Raw genomic sequence first — 20,280 nt, 5'->3', positions numbered from 1 at the left:
TTTAGTTCCACAGGCTCACATTGCTCAGTCCTTAAATCTTTATTAATGGGATAGTTCACCCAAAAATTTTTTCACTCTGTTGTTGTTCCAAACCTGTATGTTCTGTGGAACACAAAAGATGACATTTGGAAGAACGTGATTATAAAATATATATTTTTTATTCACAGAAGAACGTAAGTCATGCAGGTTTGAAGTTACATAAAAGTGAGTAAATGATAACAGATGTTACATTTCTGGTTGAACTGTCCATTTACCTTCCTTTGTAGGTGCTTTCTCAAGTCCAGTTCAAAGCAGGCTATTAATTGTTCATTTTTAATGACTTAAAATGCTATTATGTAGTTTATTTTAGTGCTGTCAAATGATTAATCGTGATTAATTGCATCCAAAATAAAAGTTTTGTTTACACTGCATATGTGTGTGTAATGTGTATATTTATTATGTACACCCATGCATGTATATTTAAGAAACGTATGTTACGTTTATATATTAAATATACAAACCCAATTCCAAAAAAGTTGGGACACTGTACAAATTGTGAGTAAAAAAGGAATGGAATAATTTACAAATCTCATAAACTTATATTTTATTCACAATAGAATATAGATAACATATCAAATGTTGAAAGTGAGAAACATTTGATATGTGCTCTATGTTGTATTCTGAATAAAATATTGAAATTTGAAACTTCCACATCATTGCATTCTGTTTTTATTCACAATTTGTACAGTGTCCCAACTTTTTTGGAATCGGGTTTGTATTTATATATATTATATAAATTATATTAATATAAATATATACATGTAAATATTTTAAAAAATATACTGTATGCGTGAGTATTTATATATATATATAGTACATAATAAATATACACTGTACACACCGATATATTATGTAAATAAAAACTTTTATTTTGAATCGCAATTAATCATTTGACAGTACTAGTTTATTTAGATGAGATCTACATAATGGAATGACATAAGTCTACATTATTAACCATGCCCCTAAATTCATTATCCATCTCTTGTTGCCTACTCAATTTATATATTTTCTTTCACCATTACAGTTGAATGATGAAACAGACCAAATATTCAGAATCAAAACACAGGTGTAATGTCCAATTATGTTTGTTGTCTTAAAGTAAAATGATACATTGCATTAGCAATGCATTTTACTTCCATAACAGAGGATCAGTACCCTCACAACAAATACAAACTTTTTGGGGTTTCAATTTCATGTTTACTTGAAATCATCTATCCATGCAATCAGATAACCACCTTGGTTTGGGTGTCATAGCCAGATTTCCTCCTCCTAAAACACTGTGTTTGAGTAAGTACGCATGTGAAAATAAGAAGCCTCAGATACTATGCTCCAACAGCTTTAAAGTTGGAGTTTGAAACTCTCATGTTCTCTTCTTTTCCCTCTGTGGTCCCTGACAACAGCATGGAGCCTCTCGGCTGTGCCAAACAGATAAAACAGATTCCTGGAAAGCTGTGCAGCCCTCCATAAATCAGAGAAAGCAAGAGAGAGACTCTCAAAGCACAGATGCATTTTTGCCTGATAACCTGCGCGCGCACACACACACGCGGTATGAGTTCTCATAAAACATCGGCAACAGTGTACAAAAACAACCACAAAACACACCCTCTCATAAAAAAAGAAAAAGCACAACCTCCCATTAAGCATGATTCAAACACACACCCCCCTCATAAAAAAAAAAAAGTCAAAACACAGAGCCATTTAAAAGCACACGCTTTCTCAGACTGAGATGCAGATGTTGTAACAGTGCATACTGAACACTAAGGGGCTTCTTGAGTACTTAAAGGGGTCATATGACGTTGCTAAAAATAACATTATTTTGTGTATTTGGTGTAATGCAATGTGTTTATGCGGTTTAAGGTTCAAAAAACACATTATTTTCCACATACTGTACATTATTGTTTCTCCTCTACGCCCCGCCTTTCTGAAACGCATCGATTTTTACAAAGCTCATCGTTCTGAAAAGCGAGGTGTGCTCTGATTGGCCAGCTATCCAGTGCGTTGTGATTGGCCGAATACCTCAAGCGTGTGACGGAAATGTTACGCCCCTTACCATACTGTGATGCCGTTTGTGCAATGAGACAAAAACAATAAAACCCATTATAAACGAGGAATTTGTTGCATCCAGTGGGGACATAATTACGGATTATAATGACATACTGTCTTTTTACGCGTTGCGTATTGCGCTGTGTAAACATAAAACCACGTCTGCATTTGTGATCAGAGTACCGACAAACAACAAGCACTACTCTACACTGCTCAAAACTCGCGTTTGAATCATCAGTGGCAAATACATTATTTTCCACATACTGTACATTATTGTTTCTCCTCTACGCCCCGCCTTTCTGAAACGCATCGATTTTTACAAAGCTCATCGTTCTGAAAAGCGAGGTGTGCTCTGATTGGCCAGCTATCCAGTGCGTTGTGATTGGCCGAATACCTCAAGCGTGTGACGGAAATGTTACGCCCCTTACCATACTGTGATGCCGTTTGTGCAATGAGACAAAAACAATAAAACCCATTATAAACGAGGAATTTGTTGCATCCAGTGGGGACATAATTACGGATTATAATGACATACTGTCTTTTTACGCGTTGCGTATTGCGCTGTGTAAACATAAAACCACGTCTGCATTTGTGATCAGAGTACCGACAAACAACAAGCACTACTCTACACTGCTCAAAACTCGCGTTTGAATCGTCAGTGGCAAATTCTTTAAATATAAAAACGTACTTACAGGCTGGGAGTCATGAAGCGCTAGACTGTCCTTGCAAAGTTGGAATTGCCCCACTTTATAGAAACAGACACCGTCACTGTAGGCTACTCTCCCAGGAAACCATCCTCGTCCTCCACAAAATGTGCTGCACACATCTGAATATTTGGTTTGAACTGTTCTGGAACAGTGTTGTAAATACAACTTAACCACTGATTTCTAGTGGTGTTCTCTTTTGGAAGGCCAAACAAAGTAGTTTCGCTTTCATAACGAAACACACAGCGCCTTCACGACATGGCGGCGGCGGCAACAATACTACAGAGAGAATCAAAGTTGCGCCTTCTTTCTTTGCCTGAACATTTGGGCGGCGTTATGCAAATCTTTCCACATTGTGACGTAGACATGTGGGGGCATGTTAGAACGAGCCGTTTTAGGTAAGCGTGGTTGACTCTTAACTTTTATAAAGATTATCTCTTTGGATTTGAGACTTTAGTCTTTGCAACTTTACAGATCTTCTTTATGCACCAAGAGCTTGTAATACTCCAAAGAGATAGGAAAAATTTAAAATCGCACCATATGACCCCTTTAAACTGAATCTTAAAACAGTCCTTCTGCTTGTTTGCAATCACAAGAATGAATGCCAATTCAACTCACCCCTACACAATTGCTTGCAATTTTGCATTATCTTTCAAAAAAAAAAAAAAAAACTTCAGGGAGGAAAAAGGAATATGACCTACTTAAAATGCTGTCTTGCAATGAATGCCAGTCTTGAAATATGTCAGTTGCAAATTTAGTTTGTAGCTGTAATTTACAGTTTGCAGCTGTTAACACTGACACAGCTATATGCATTCAGTATTGTCATTTAGTGCTTACTTTGTTAATACTTTGTTAAATGTTTTTGAAGGGAGTCTCTTATGCTCACACCAAAGCTGCATTTATTTGATCTTGAAACTTGATTTGTTTTATACTAAGTTTTCTATTTTGGTATACTTTGCCACGCTGAATTGAGGCAGTAATTAAAGCAAAAGGTGCCCCTACCAAGTATTGAGTACATGTACAGTAAATGAACATACTTTCCAGAAGGCCAACAATTCACTAAAAATGTTTTTTTTATTGGTCTTATGAAGTATTCTAATTTGTTGAGATAGTGAATTGGTGGGTTTTTGTTAAATGTGAGCCAAAATCATCACAATTAAAAGAACCAAAGACTTAAACTACTTCAGTCTATGTGCATTGAATTTATTTAATACACAAGTTTCCCAATTTGAGTTGAATTACTGAAATAAATGAACTTTTCCACGACATTCTAATTTATTGAGATGCACCTGTATGCTTAGACTGAGTGAAAAGTGCATAAGTCAAGAGAATTAATTTTTTTAAATACCTGATTCCTTCGTCGTCGATTCCCAAAATTTCGTCTGACAAGAGTTTTATAGTTCTGACTCTTCTTAGTCAAATAATAGTACAGCACACAATCAGACACACACTGCAGAGAGAGAAAATATAAATACAGCTGTATCACTTGGGCTTGAATTTGAAAAGAAAATACCATAATGCAATGAAAAAACGCTGTCTGTGGGTGGGGAGGTGTGATCGGAGTCAGTAAAGCTGTTACAGCGCTTCAGTTCAAACATCCAGGGACATCCTGGGTGTGACAGCAGTCCACCATACTCAAAGTCACAAAACAGAAAACCCACCTTTCTCTCCAGAAATGAAGCAATGAGCCCAAAGTTTTTGGGATGCTGCACAAACCTGTCACAGAAGAGACAAAGGTGAGAAAAAACTGCAGCACATTTACACTCACTCACTTAACATGCCAAAATAAGCCACTGTTACTCACTTCTCCTTGAAGATCTCCTTCTCGTGTTCGGTCCAGACATTCATGAACTGGCGGGATTTGTAGACCTTCATTGGGTCATCCATCAGACCGTTCATGTTGATAAACTTCACTTTCCGCTGTTCGGAATCGTACATCATGGGAGGAATGACAGACAACTGCCTCATCTGTTTCTCATTGTTCTGAGAGAGACAAAAAGGTGTCCAGGATGATTCTGCAGTGCTTGTTTACATTACTCTAGTCTCAGCCTCCGACAGCACACCCACATGCCGCCCACAGTCCATTCTCTGACCGTCTGATGCATACTGCACACAAACTTGAAACTTACGAATAATCACAAAGCTCCAATCAGATTACTCGGTTGCAACACAACTTCCAGGACTAGGAACAGTTTGTATCAGGCCTCCAGGAAACAAAATTGCACTTTTTCACAGGATTTGCCAAGTAAATGACATCAAATCTTTAGTAGTTTTACATTTACTTTTACACTTTTAGCAGACGCTTTCTCCAAAGCGACTTACAAAAGGCAAGCAAAAGCAATTCGTCAAATAGCCAACAATATTTCTAATATTATAGAATTGCTAGATTCGGAAGCAAGCTAGAAAACAGTAAATGCAGTAATGATAGTAAACTAAAATCCTCAATCAGAATTGTATTACCCGTGTTGTTTTCTTGTCTGTAAAATAATCAGTACTTATTTTTGGACTAATATCAATTATGATCACAAATCTATATACATTGCTGCTAGTTTTTCAGTATTGTTTGGATGAGTGTTTTAAGTGTCTCTTTCAGGTAGGCCTGACATTAAACAAAGCAAAAAGTGTGGTTGGACTCCATTCCCTTATTCATGTCTAAGTGGGTGATTCTTAATTAAAATAAAATGCAAAGTACATCAGATTTTATGCTGCATAATCTGGCTATGTGATGATAAAATGACTGCAATGGCTCACAGGAAAAAATAAAGTCTGATGTATGGGAGAAGGCCGGGCTGCTACCCTCCTGAAGCTCTACAACTCTGGCTATTACATTTTCTGTACTTGGGGTAAAGTTTTTCTATATGGATCAGATTTCAGAGATATTAACCAGTGGTTTACCTCCTGCTCCGAGAGGCCGTCAATGATCTCGGATATCTCGTGTTCACTTCTTGCGATGGTGGCAGACAGGCCTGTCCCCCTCTGGCCCACCCTAAAGACAGGAACGATGAAGCATGGTTAGAGAGTTTGTCTGTTCCTGGCTTTGTTGTCTCCGTACCATGTAACAGCGCTTTCCCAAGCAAGCTACTAGACCAGAGTCCCACCCCGTTTCTTCTCCCACAAAAAGCCTTTGAAGCAGTGGTTACAGCTATTGGCAAGATTCTTCCGGGTCTATTCATGAGCACTGGAGCTCTGAAGACTCTTCCAGCAACAATAGCTACATACTCTGGCTTGTCTAAACAATCAAGACAGACAAACAGCGCTCACTGAAGTTGGATGGTTTGATCTGAATGAACAGAACTACAGACGTTTATGAGGTGAACAAGAAAAACGAATTTAGGGAAAAGTTAAATTGTTTTTTCATTTTACATCTAAGCAAAAGCATTCAAGCAAGAAAAACAAATGATCAAAACAATCCCTTTAGTGTGTTCATTACAAATAAACTGATTATTAAAACTACAAAAGCAGTTTAATCAAGAGCAGTGAGTGATTCCCTCTTTTCTACTGTTTGATTTACATTAATGAGACAGACGGCCTATATATTAAGACCTACTGTACTGCACGGATCTAATATAAATGTTACACATCAGATGTTTTCCCCCAACAGTTCACTTAAAACATAACAGATTACGTTTGCGTGAACAGCCTACTCAAAGGTCCCATATTTTACACCTTTCTGGAGTTTTATTTTAGGTTTTGATGTCCTTAAGAATATATATTTGCGGTATAAGTACCAAAAACCATCTCAATATATTTTTACAGCTCTATATATTTTTACAGCTAATTAATATTCATGAGCCTCTCTTCTGATTGGCCTGTTGTTTTCTGAGTGACGCATGGCCAGGCCAACCACAGGTAACTAGGGTCAGCCGACGTCACAGCGCTAGCTGGAGGCAGCAAAACAAAGGGGAAACTAGAGGCGGCCCATTCAAACCAGCGCAGATTCGGCTACATAAGGAGCTTAAAATATCATCTTGTTGTGATGTTGGGTGCCAGAATCTACGTAATACAGCCTCAAATCAGAAATTTGATCGCATATCTGCTGCCACTGCCAGACAAAAAACAGACGACAGCCGTGGTTAAATGTGATCAAACGAGCAGACTGGACAGAAACGATCATCAAAAATGCTCGTGTTTGCAGCGCACACTTCTTATCAGAAAAGGTTCAATAAAGTATTGTATTTTGTTGTTATGGGCGCGTCTACAGATTTCTTGCCATATGTCTATGTTTCTTGCATCTCATGACTATGTCACGTATGAAATAATGTCTGTGTGAATGTGGATAAAACAACAAACTGACAATTTATATATAATCATTTGTAATTGTATATACATTGTTGTGATTAATTGTGGCTGGAACAATAATGTAGCTGCAAAAATAGTTGCCTGCTGAAATTGAAATGTATATACATCTTCATCATGACTAGATAGACATGGCGAGTTTGTCTTTACTATACACGTTAGATGTGATCCACCTCATAGTAACAATCCTGTCAGATCGTCCATCCTTTGAGTGAGAGTGTAATGTTACAGGTCGGCCGATCTGGTTTCGTGGTTAAAGTTAACCTTTTCGACATGTTTCCGTGTTGTCGTTGCTCAGCATGGACACGATGTTGTCTGGGGGTTTGGCAAAAGGAGAGTGGGACTGAGGGCGGTGCTCGGGGTGGTGACTGTATAGTTCTGACATCAACTTTTTACGGAAGTTACAACGGTTCGTGAAAAATCATAGCTACTTTATGCAGGCTGTGTGAATTTTACTGTGGACTGACTGTTTTGAAACTCATATGGTAGTTACATAGCACCTAGACCTCAGTTATCATGAAAAAAGCCAGGAAATTTCAGTTTTGACAATATGGGACCTTTAAATACTGTAATTCTGTGTATACAGTATATGCATGTACCGGGATCGCGAGCTGGTGGAAGCGCCTTTATGTGCGCGATTCATATGTCAGTCAGCGGCAGTGTGAGAAGTGAGCAGAGAAAAAGGTACTCCTCTCAGAAAGCGTACAAATAAAGATAATTTTAGATGTTTAATTACTATTTGGAGCATTAGGATTGCTAGACGAGGGTTTAATAAAAAATTTTTTGTGAAAACCTGAAATTTTTTTGTCTTTAGCTAAAAATGAGCCTGTGTGCATTCCGACTGATTTTGCCAACACCGGTCACATTTACAGAAAACCAGATGTGTATCAGTATATTTAGTCCATGCAGTCAGTCTTAAAGTGACACCAGCTTAATATACCTGCTGCCGGCTGTGTCCCTAAATGTTACTCAAACAATAAAAGAAAGAGAGAAAAATGTAATAACATTTATGGATTTAATAAGAATCGATGTATATTTAAGGCATACAGAGAAGATTACCAAATATCAGTCTTGAGCTGATTTATTTTTAATTAGTCTCACTCACTCACTGACTGAATCAGTCGGAGCAGTTCAGTTCTTCAATTTTCATCTTATGATTAGGTAAAGAAGTCAAAGGCAGAAAGCAACACCGGCAAAGTCTTGTGCAATAACAAATGTATCTATATCTATAAACGGGCTACTTTGCTTGATAAGGTTTTATCAGCAAAAATAACAGCGTCTGTGCTTCTGGTTAATCAAGGTCAGCGGTATGTGATGTTCTTCTGTTCTGCTTTAGTGGTGTTCCAGAAAGAGTTCCCTGTAATTCAGGGAAGCCCTGTTACACCTGTACCAGGAACTATCACAGATTGACCTCTGACCCTAGCACCCACGGGATCCTCAATGCTGATTGGCCAACTGCTGAGTCAGGACAGAACACAGCGCCTCAAGTGTTTACACAAGATGTTACATCACAACCGTATCAGGGAAACACAATACTGTTAAATGTATTAACAGAGCATTCATTGGGTCATCATAGAAACTGGGGGCCCTGACTGACCTCTGGAAGCGTTCCTGTTGCTCGCGCTGTTTGCGGATCTCAGGAAACTGCCTCTCGTAGTATTCACGTGTGCGGCTTTCCTTGGCTTTACGGCGTGGGTTGTTTTCCATTCGCTCAACTTTTTTCTCCCACTCCGTCATCAGCTCATCATACCGCTGGCAAATTTTCTGTTCCTAAGGTAACAACAGAAAACATTTTAGCAAAGTAAAACTAAATCAGAATTTGACAGTGATTATGAGTAATTATCCAAACAAACAAAAATTAGATTCACTTAAAGGGGTCATATGATGCTGCTAAAAAGAACATTATTTTGTGTATTTGGTGTAATGAAACGTGTTTATGCAGTTTAAGGTTCAAAAAACACATTTTCCACATACTGTACATTATTGTTTCTCCTCTATGCCCCGCCTTTCTGAAACGCGTCGATTTTTACAAAGCTCATCTGTCTGAAAAGCAAGGTGTGCTGTGATTGGCCAGCTATCCAGTGCTTTATGATTGGCCGAATACCTCAAGCGTGTGACGGAAATGTTACGCCCCTTACCATATTGTGATGATGATGCCCGGTCAGGCCAGAGCGATGATTCAAAAACATGAAAACCCATTATAAACTAGGAATTCCTTTGCTTCTAGTGGGGACATAATTATGGATTATAATGACTTATACTGTCTTTTTACGCATGGCGTGTTAGAACGAGCCGTTTTAGGTAGGTGTGGCTGACTCTTTTTTTAACTTTTATAAAGAATATCTCTTTGGATTTGAGACTTTAGTCTTTGCAACTTTACAGATCTTCTTTATGCACCAAGAGCTTGTAACACTCCAAAGAGAAAGGAAAAATTGAAATCGCATCATATGACCCCTTTAATGTTTGTAATGCAATCCAAAAGCAAAAAACTAAACAAAAAACAAAACATTAATACTGAGCAAAGCATGAATTTTACTGATGGGACAACAAGAACTATTTAAATGAACTCCTATTTGCAAATTTATCTGTTTGTTACTTCTCAGTGTGACATATAAACTTGAAAGGACAGACAGAAAGAGACAGACGAAGATACAGTGAGCCAGAAACAGAGAATGAGCGAGAACAAAGAGGTTCAACAAGTGGAGCCTCAATCAAGACCTGCACAGAGAGACAAGTGTGCTTGTGTCTGTACTACGGTACACACAGAACAAAAAAAACTGCTTGTTTTTCCTCTCTCTGAACAGTTAACCTTCCTCTTGGCTTTTGGCCACGTCACCTCTCTGACTGTCCTTGGTCTAGCAGGTCTGACCGACCCGGTCTACTAACAAGCAATTGCACTGAACAATACCTTCCTGAGAACAAACCTATTTATAAAAAAAAGAAGAAAAAACAAATCATTATGCTTCCTTGCAGCTTAAGCAGCTTATTTTTAGCACAGGAGTTAAAGAAAACATTACCACTCAACAGTCCTGAACCAAAAAAAAAAAAAAAGAAAAAGAAAGAGGACAGGCAGAAAGACACACAGAGGGAATTGGCCAATCTTCATAACCATAGGCGATCTATAAGAGGTCCCTAAACAGCTCAGCTTGACAACATTTTTAGTGACAAGACATTTTTTTTTTCAGTCCACAAAAAGATGTAATTGTAACAGGACATAATAACAGCCATTCAGAAGACATGTAATATTTCATATACAGTTATGAGGAGCAGAATTTCTACCGAGCATGATGCCACACAACATGAAACCGGGTTAATGACAAAATGGCTTGAGTATTTAAATTTTTTTCTTCACTGTGTCACATGTAGTTAGGCCACAGATTTAGAGGTATCACAACTGTTATAAAGACACATGAAAACAACCTCTTACCTCTTCTGGCAATGTAAATCCAGACAGATGATAAATTATAAATCACAAGCAAAAATTTGGACTGATATGCAAATGAGGGCTATAGAGATCAATGTGGAACTCCTTATTTGTTTTGTTTTTTAATTAGTCATAAAGTAACATCTCTATACAGCCTAATAAATACCAAGAGCTTGTAACACTCCAAAGAGAAAGGAAAAATTGAAATCGCATCATATGACCCCTTTAATGTTTGTAATGCAATCCAAAAGCAAAAAACTAAACAAAAAACAAAACATTAATACTGAGCAAAGCATGAATTTTACTGATGGGACAACAAGAACTATTTAAATGAACTCCTATTTGCAAATTTATCTGTTTGTTACTTCTCAGTGTGACATATAAACTTGAAAGGACAGACAGAAAGAGACAGACGAAGATACAGTGAGCCAGAAACAGAGAATGAGCGAGAACAAAGAGGTTCAACAAGTGGAGCCTCAATCAAGACCTGCACAGAGAGACAAGTGTGCTTGTGTCTGTACTACGGTACACACAGAACAAAAAAAACTGCTTGTTTTTCCTCTCTCTGAACAGTTAACCTTCCTCTTGGCTTTTGGCCACGTCACCTCTCTGACTGTCCTTGGTCTAGCAGGTCTGACCGACCCGGTCTACTAACAAGCAATTGCACTGAACAATACCTTCCTGAGAACAAACCTATTTATAAAAAAAAGAAGAAAAAACAAATCATTATGCTTCCTTGCAGCTTAAGCAGCTTATTTTTAGCACAGGAGTTAAAGAAAACATTACCACTCAACAGTCCTGAACCAAAAAAAAAAAAAAAGAAAAAGAAAGAGGACAGGCAGAAAGACACACAGAGGGAATTGGCCAATCTTCATAACCATAGGCGATCTATAAGAGGTCCCTAAACAGCTCAGCTTGACAACATTTTTAGTGACAAGACATTTTTTTTTTCAGTCCACAAAAAGATGTAATTGTAACAGGACATAATAACAGCCATTCAGAAGACATGTAATATTTCATATACAGTTATGAGGAGCAGAATTTCTACCGAGCATGATGCCACACAACATGAAACCGGGTTAATGACAAAATGGCTTGAGTATTTAAATTTTTTTCTTCACTGTGTCACATGTAGTTAGGCCACAGATTTAGAGGTATCACAACTGTTATAAAGACACATGAAAACAACCTCTTACCTCTTCTGGCAATGTAAATCCAGACAGATGATAAATTATAAATCACAAGCAAAAATTTGGACTGATATGCAAATGAGGGCTATAGAGATCAATGTGGAACTCCTTATTTGTTTTGTTTTTTAATTAGTCATAAAGTAACATCTCTATACAGCCTAATAAATATTTGCCCCACACATTCACTTAACTTCTCTACTGTAAGCACAAACTAAACGTGATCATAAAGTGCACATAAGCAGATGTGTTTGTATGTGTAAACAAAGGCCATTTATAAAGCACTGTCTACAAGGTCATTAACATAAAATGGTGTGAAAATGCACCTGCAAGTTTGTGTGTTTACTCCATTCTTGAGTTTCCCCACAGATATTCTAGTTTCTCTGTAACTTCAGTCACCTCACCTGATAGAGGAGCACTTACTCAACATGCACTCAAACTCATGCGTTCACTGACACAGCACAGAAAAGAGAAACACTTACCCTCTGTTTGCGTGCATGGTTCCTCCTCTTGAAAAACAGAATCAGTTTCTTTCTCATCATCTGATTCCTGCAACAATAAAAACCAGTCTGTTTACATTCCCTCTCATAAAAGGAGCAAACACTGTACACTGAACAAGATTTCTCTGCTGATACATAACCTGCCCACAGTCAAAAATGGTGAATACAGCCTCTCATTAAGTCCTGCCAACTCCATCAGAAGAGCCGAATTCTCTCTAGTCTCTACTTTCAAAAAAATTACTCAAGATACAATGAGCCCCTGACTCACAAGTTGTTTGTGCGCTTACTTTCTTACCCTTTAAAAACCTTCTCTACCCTTTTACTTTCGTCTCATCTCCAATTCTGTAGAGACACAGACTTTTGCATCTCTCTGTGTAATTCATGTGGCACTTCTCCTGTTACTGTCTCCATAGCATGACTCGCTTTTCTTGCTTTGGATAAAAGTATCTGATAAATGAATGAATATTAATGACTCTTACTCCAGGTTTGATATCATATTATAACATTCAAAGAAACTTAATGCCTTCACACATTTTGTGGATCAGTGATGTGGGCTGTGCACAATGCAGTTTATTTTAGGCTGCTTTTTTATATTTACCTTTTAAAAGTTTGGGGTCAGTAAAATGTTTTAATGTTTCTGAAAGAAGTCTCATTATGCCAAGGCTGCATTTATTGAATTCAAAAATATAGAAAAACCAACAAAACTTGTTAAACAGTACAATTTCCAAAATAACTTGTCTATTTTCATATATATTAAAATGGCATTTATTTCTTGATGGCAAAGTGGAGTTTTCAGCAGACATTCCTTAAGTCTTCAGTGTCGTGTGATCCTTCAGAAGTCATTCTAATATGATGATTTGGTGCTCAAAAAACTTTTATTAATAGAGATCTTTTGTAAGATTATAAATGTCTTTAGCCACTTTTGATCAATTTAATGCATCCTTGCTTAATATTCATTTAATTAAAAATAATTCACTAAAAAGCAGATTTTATGGAGCCCAAATTTTTTGAATAGTAGTCTATGATGGTACTGTTTCTTCTGATTCATGATAATTGAAAGTTTTCCTCCTCACATACACACCCCCTCCTATGCTGTCTGAGTCGACCGGACGCGACACACAAACAGACTGACTGACCTTGACCTGTCTACATACACACAGTAGTTTCACTTTAACCCACATACAATTAGCTGGCGAGTCATTGTTTGCCTCATTTAAATGACTCAGCACACACCATGCCACATCAACTGTCTGTTGACTGCTTAAAGTGTCTGACAGCCAAGATGATGTGGGTGAGAAATGAAAGCTTACATACAAGCACCTCAAAGTTCATGCTGCTTTTTGGAAGAAAAAAAAAAAAGAAAAGTCACGTCCCACTCACTTATAGTTTGCACCAGCCTCCCAAAAAATTCTGGCTTATATTCAAAGCTCCAAGGGAACACATGATCAATGACTAGTCAACACAGAACAAAATTTGAACTAATCATCTAGTCTGTGCAGTCCATTGCTCACACATCTGATTTGTCCAGTCAAAGCCACTATTCGAATTATTTACTGTTAGCTTACAGAGAGCAGATACTCACGTCTTAATGTTGTCATGGTAGACTTTAGTATCAGAGGGCTGGTTGTACAGAGGCTGTGGAGAGACAGAGGAAGTGGCTGCAGATTAGCTAGAAGAGCAAACTCGCACAATCTATTGCATCAGAAAAGAATTTCACACAGCACTCACCAGCTCCACTTTAGGCCCCAACCCTTCCAGTATCTTATGGGCTTCTTCTGCCTTTTTCTGTGGCATGACAGAGACAAAATGTTGGTCAAAGAGACAGATGTATGTCCCTTGTGGTTAGACAGTCTGCCGACACACCACACTAAATGAACGAACTGTGCTCTCATTTGTTGATTTCTAGCTTTGATACAGACAGAATGTGTGAGGCTTTGTGCATTTCAGCAGCAGAAACACAAATTGTTTAAGCTGACAAACAATTTATCACTTGTTTGGAAAACATTTTCTCCTCCAGGGTGAAAGGGAGTAAAAATAAACATGCCAAAAATCACCATTTCCTGAGCTGCAATGTTTTGTCTGGGAAACGCCTCCATTACACAATCCCACAATTCTTTACACTCAAATCTACAATCTGTTTTTGTAACAGTTGCAAGTAGGGGTGCTACGATTGATCGGCTACCAATCACTATCGGCCGATAATGACGTTGGGATGATTGATCGGCGGTCTCTAAAAAGGCCGATCTCAAGCTGATGACGCTGCCGTGAGAGGTTTGGCACAACATGCAGCGGCACGTCTCAGTCTCTGTCCGGCACTCACCTTCATATTTCTTCATTAAATAACTTATAAAGTAATTTGAAAACCTTGTATGAGACGTAATTTCACAAACAACGTGAGTGAAACACCATGCGCTCTCTCTCTCTCTCAAAATACGCAAATGGATTCAAATCACCACACATCGTATCTGTCTATAAGCGAGCTGCACGCTGCACAGTTGACACAGGAATTGTCACTTGCACAGTCAAAGCAGTGTCACATCATCACTAAAGTTGATAAATTGCATTTCTTTTTAATTCTTGCCAGTGTTTAACCATTCAGTGCTCGTGCGCTCTCCTGGAGACCGTACGCTCATGCCCACTCGCAACGCACACACATAATGCCAGGTTCACATTACTCCGTTTGCAGTGCGATTGTGGTGCGTATTTTTTCTGCAAAATACGGCACTAATAGATGGCACTTGTGCGTAGGAAAACAAAGTTCTTTATGAACCGCAGGATTGCTTGTAATAAAGATTTAAATGCAAAAGAAAAGGCAGTAGAGCGGTCTATTTCTGTCAATGGTAAGTTTGTGATAACGTAAGAAAATTTGTTTAAATGTTTTGCCAATTGCTTGAGCAACTTAATATATAAATCTAGAAGTAAATGCAAAAGTAAAAAGCATTGAATAATGTGTTGCTTATATTTATTGTGTTTAAACATGCCTGTGAAAGATTGTATTACTGTAATGTGTAAAAAAAAAAAAAGAATGGCAATGTTGAAAAAGCATTTTCAGGGACAATGTTTGTATTTGAAATAAAAATAATGGATAAATGCACGGATCAGTAGCGGACTCCTGTGTTAAAGCTGCTTCCCCTCTCACAAGAGTCACCGAAATTCAGGCCCTGAATAAATGTCTAAAAATCCTGATTGGAGTATCACTATAAATAGTTATAAATGATAAAAAGGCTTTTAAAAGATCTGTATCGGTGATCGGTATAGGCAGATACTGATTTCTGTGATCGGACTCAAAAACCCTGATCGGAGCACCCCTAGTTACAAGCATGTACCAAATATGTGTTGTCTGTGTGTGTCCCAGACCAGGGTGCTATAGTTTAGCCTCACTTTCCCCATCTGTACATCAGTACAGTACAGTCTCATATGTTATTGTGCTCAGTTAACTTTCCTTCCAAAACAAAACAAACAAAAACCGGCATAAGCACATAATCGCTAAATTTAAGTGTCCCGAGTACACACACAGACACATTATTTTAAAAGAAACAAGGAATAAAGAAAGTGAAATCAATTCATGAGACATTGGGTCTTGGCTGATCAGACGACAATAAACAGGCAGAAATACAAAAAGCCTTCAGCATATCAAGAGGTAGCATACTTCTCTTTAAAGGGGACATTGGGTGAAATATTCACTTGTTTTTTTTTTTTTTGCATTTATTTAGGTTTCATGCATTTCTGCCAGCTCTGCCATGCATTTTCTTTGCAAGCTGAAAAGAAAACACGCAGCCAGTTTGTTATGGGCTGCCTGAGTCTGCGAGCTGTGTCAGTTTACAGTAGATAGCTAGCTGTAAAGTATGTTACAGTCATTTCATGAAGACCCCAAAGAAGCATACCAACTTGTGGAAAATCTGCATCCGATGTCCCCTTTAAAGTTCATACTTTGCCTTGTCTACTATTTAAAGCCATATGCTCTTAAACAGTCACATCACACTCGGTCAACAATAAAATGTCTTAACCGAGTTCAATTAGTCACTGATTATCTTCTCCCAGAGGTGTTCAAAGACTCTCAGGAAACTATTTGCTCACTGCGAATAGTCTAAGCACACTTTAACAACAATTGAACAAAGAGCACACTCTGCTAGCTTTCTGATTGTGAGAAAAAGACATCAGGTGTTAATGGGTTCATACCCGGTTTTCATCATAAATGATCTGGACGATGCTGCGATGTTTGTGTTCCACAGGGGGTGGCGTCACTGGCTTTTCTGGCTCTACTGGCTTTGATGCCTCCTCCTCCAGTTGTTGCTAAGACACAATAAACATGACAATATACCTTAAACCTGAAGTCTGAAACAAGCATATAAACACAGACATACAATAATAATAATGAACATTTTCTGAACATTAAATCATTAAGAATTCACACATTTTGATAGCTCACAAGTTAACTCGCAAAACATATTGCTTTGAAAAGTAAAAACAGACCTTTTTTTAGCACACAAATTGAAGCATCATTCATGTCTTTAGCATAACTGGTGTGGGATGGTGGTTAAAAGTATGAGCAATAATTACAGTGATACATGCCTCAGTAAGCACCACTAATCATAGGGATGAATTACTACAACAGACACAATAAAACCACCTCCCAGATATCAAAGTGATGTGCAGAGGTGTACTATTACATTCATATAAGGTCTCAACAAATTTCCCCTGTGACCTCCCTTCTAAAACTGCAATGCATAATTAAAGTTCTGTTAAAGTGAGACTTTTTTCATCTCCTATACAGGAGTGAACAAACAGGTAAAAGACAAAGATCTTTTAAAGACTATAAAGACCGTGGTATACAATGCAAGATAACTGTTTGTTGTTTATCTGTCACATTTTCACCATCGGGCCAGTAGGGAAAGTACCTTCAACCAGCATGCTAGTATCTCTACAATCAGATATTTAAGAAAAAGAAGATAGTAGACAGAGTGAGGAATGAATGTGTACACTTGCTGCTTATCATGATGCAAGCCTGAAGGATTTGGCATCGCCATCAAAGAGCAAGAACAGTTGGCAAAGAAAGGGAGTTGTGACAAGCTTCTTTCAGAAGGGCAACATTTCCCACAAGGCTTCGTTATTGATAAATACAGAACAAAAATCTGCTTCTAGATGTGAGCACCAGAGTATGGGAGCTTTCCTGTGACATGGGGCTGAATCCTGGGACGTGCGGGGAAAGTGTGAGATGGTCAGCTGTTTTGGTTGTGATTTAAACAAACACATCTTGTCATCACGCAACTAGCAACTAAAACCACCATAAGCTCTTTATTTACAAAATGAACTATAGCTTAGAGCGGTGTTTCCCAACCGGGGTGCCGTCTGTCGAGAGCAGGGGTGCTGTGTAAAAAATCCTTTTTTAATATTTTTAAATTGCTAAAATGTTCAAAAAAGTATCTATTATATAAAACCCATTTCTGATGTCGCCAATAATTAGAGATGCACCGAAATTCCGGCTGCCGAAAATTAGTTCACCGCTCAGGTTCCACTTTCACGTGGTGTGATGCTCTGCATATTATCCCACTCAGTCGTGAGCGCTCCACTCATATACTGTTCATGTCGATCATGATCATCATATCAAAGTTAGAATTTCAAGTATTGTGACAAAATTAATTTTGTAGGGTGCCACAAATTTGTTAAAATTTCCAAAGGGTGCAGAGACAAAAAAAAAGGTTGGGAAACACTGGCTTAGCGCTTAAAACAAGTAGTTCTTGAGCTGTAGCAGTGTTTAAGTCTCTCTCATGCATCTGTGTTTAGTCAGGCTACATACCTGTTTCTTTTTCAGTTTGAAAATCTGCTGCTCGACCTTGGCAATCTCACGGTCAACGCGGTCCATGCTCTGAATCAACTCCTCCTTGGAGAGTTTGGAGGGCGATGTGTCTGCATCCTCACCCACCTGTGGAACTCCACCTGGGGACGAGGTCTCCACCTTCACACTAAACTGGGTTTCCTGTCCCAGAAAACGAGGGAAAAAAGTGAGAGCACAAGAATAAGTACAAGCCTTCAAACAACCCTAAAAATAAAGCAAATACCGGTTTGTTTTATGGAATGAGGAAATATTTAAAACTCTTACATCCACACACACACACGCATACATTTATTACCTTCTTGCCCTCTCCAGTGGTCCTGATGCTGTCCTGTATGGTCTGTGGAGGGGGCAGTATGATGCCGGTGAGCTGAGCTCTTGAAAAGTGTGTTTCAGATACGTTCTCGATGCGGGGACGCTTGGCCTCGAAAATCTCCTGCTCCTGCTGAGCTGGGATGGCATGAAACTGTTGCTCATAACCATGTCTGCGCTCCGTTGGCCTGCAGGATTTGGAAGAGATACTTATAATTACAATTATTATGCTTTAAAAACCTCAGCACCAAACAATATTACTGAAAATAACAAAACCGTACAACCCTAAAAAGGGCAAACCCATAAAGAGACATCAGAAAATTAATTTAATGCTATTTTCCATCTTTTTGGGACTCAAATAAAACAATTTCATGATTTTTTTCTAAACTTGACTCTAATGTTTAATTTTAATGTTTGTATCCCCCAGGATATGCTGCTCCTTTGAGGGTATAAATTCACTGGAAACAGAACACTTGTTTATCAATGCTTGTTACAGCATGGTTGTAATTCCTGAACGCTTTGGAGTACAGAGCTAAGGTTGGTCTCTTTTTAAATAAGACAAATAGCAGATTATTGCTGAAGTGAAAGCATTTTTAAAAAAAGTAATAAAAGTTTAGGTTTACAGTAAAGATAATGTAGTATACTAGGGTTGTGACAGTGAGGAAATTTTCCCACTGGTTAATCGACGTGTGACTAGTGTTGCTTTCGTCAAGGAAAATTATGACTAAATATAGTCGTCAACGAACCTTTATCACGTGACGAAAACGAGACGAGACGAAAATGCTGGTCATGTGACGATGACGATAATTAAATGTACAATGCAATATTGTTGACGAATAAAAACGAGATGAAATGTGGCTTACAAAATAAAAACTATGCTAAAATGTCTCTTCATTTTCGTTGACCAAAACGAGATGAAACGAAATGTTATAACGTTATTTCGTCTCGTTATTATTACTATTTTGCAGTATTTCTGTTTCCTGTGTCTCGCTTCAGGGGCTGCATCAGGTCGCACTGCGCAGACGCAGGCGACGTCACTTCCTCAAGCCCCACTCGCGGAATTATTTAGAACAGTGTTTCCCAACCGGGGTCTGTCGAGAGCAGGGGTGCCGTGTAAAAAATCCTTTTTTTATATTTTTAAATTGCTAAAATGTTCAAAAAAGCAGCTATTATATAATATCCATTTCTAATGCCGCCAATAATTAAGAGATGCACAGAAATTCCGGCTGCCGAAAATGAGTTCACCGCTCAGGATTCACTTGTGTGTGTGTATTATCCATAGACTGTATGGTATTATCCCGCTCTATGCGTGTGTGTATTATCCATAGACTGTATGGTATTATCCCGCTCTATGCGTGCGTGCGTGTGTGTGTGTGTGTGTTATCCCGCTCTATGCGTGTGTGTACTCCACTCAGTCGCTCGCGGCCCATGTGACTGCTCCATTCATATACCGTTCATGCTCATCGGAACAGCAAAGTCCACTCAAAAATCAAGCTGACAGGAAACATGGATGTAGTACAGTATTGTTTCTGTCTGCGATAGCCCTACTGTGTTGTAACAAGGTGTAGTAAATGGGCAACTCTGGTAAGGCTGCCCTCTCATTCATTGATCTGCTAACCGTTATGCTCATGTATCCTCTGATAATAATAGCTTTCTAAGATTAAACATTATTTGGATAATTGGTAAAAAAAATTAAATAAAAAATTCTCTTAATAGCCCTACAAAAATACACTGAGTGAGCAAAACTTTGTTTAATTACCATTATAACTATCTCACAATGTTTACATATGAATAAAAGCCTACATTAAAATCTGTCATATAAATTGGTCTCTTCATTAGAAATTAACCTACTGATTTTTTATAATATTAAAAATATCTGTATGACATTATATTCTGCAGTTCTTCTCTGTTGTACCAAATATCTATACTTTTCAAATTATCA

The 20,280-nt window shown here is 38.2% G+C and overlaps 1 protein-coding gene across 1 annotated transcript in view; it reads right to left on the bottom strand.

Moving 5' to 3' along the window:
- Positions 1 to 20,280, bottom strand: part of LOC107552540 (nuclear receptor corepressor 1-like) — a 103,606-nt gene that overhangs the window by 61,578 nt on the left and 21,748 nt on the right. The window contains exons 4-14 of the mRNA XM_016234440.1: positions 18,325 to 18,526; positions 17,991 to 18,170; positions 16,373 to 16,486; positions 13,922 to 13,978; positions 13,776 to 13,828; positions 12,176 to 12,242; positions 8,680 to 8,852; positions 5,682 to 5,772; positions 4,591 to 4,769; positions 4,448 to 4,502; positions 4,135 to 4,236 (exon numbers count right to left, since the gene is read on the bottom strand). Of these exons, the coding sequence (XP_016089926.1) occupies positions 4,135 to 4,236; positions 4,448 to 4,502; positions 4,591 to 4,769; positions 5,682 to 5,772; positions 8,680 to 8,852; positions 12,176 to 12,242; positions 13,776 to 13,828; positions 13,922 to 13,978; positions 16,373 to 16,486; positions 17,991 to 18,170; positions 18,325 to 18,526 (1,273 nt within the window). The remainder of the gene's footprint in view (positions 1 to 4,134; positions 4,237 to 4,447; positions 4,503 to 4,590; positions 4,770 to 5,681; positions 5,773 to 8,679; positions 8,853 to 12,175; positions 12,243 to 13,775; positions 13,829 to 13,921; positions 13,979 to 16,372; positions 16,487 to 17,990; positions 18,171 to 18,324; positions 18,527 to 20,280) is intronic.

Source organism: Sinocyclocheilus grahami, unplaced genomic scaffold (genome assembly GCF_001515645.1).
Source record: "Sinocyclocheilus grahami isolate Dianchi unplaced genomic scaffold, SAMN03320097.WGS_v1.1 scaffold453.1, whole genome shotgun sequence".
Classification (NCBI taxonomy): Eukaryota; Metazoa; Chordata; class Actinopteri; order Cypriniformes; family Cyprinidae; genus Sinocyclocheilus; species Sinocyclocheilus grahami.
The sequence above is the reverse complement of the archived record's forward strand: the minus strand, read 5'-3'. Positions and strand labels throughout refer to the sequence as shown.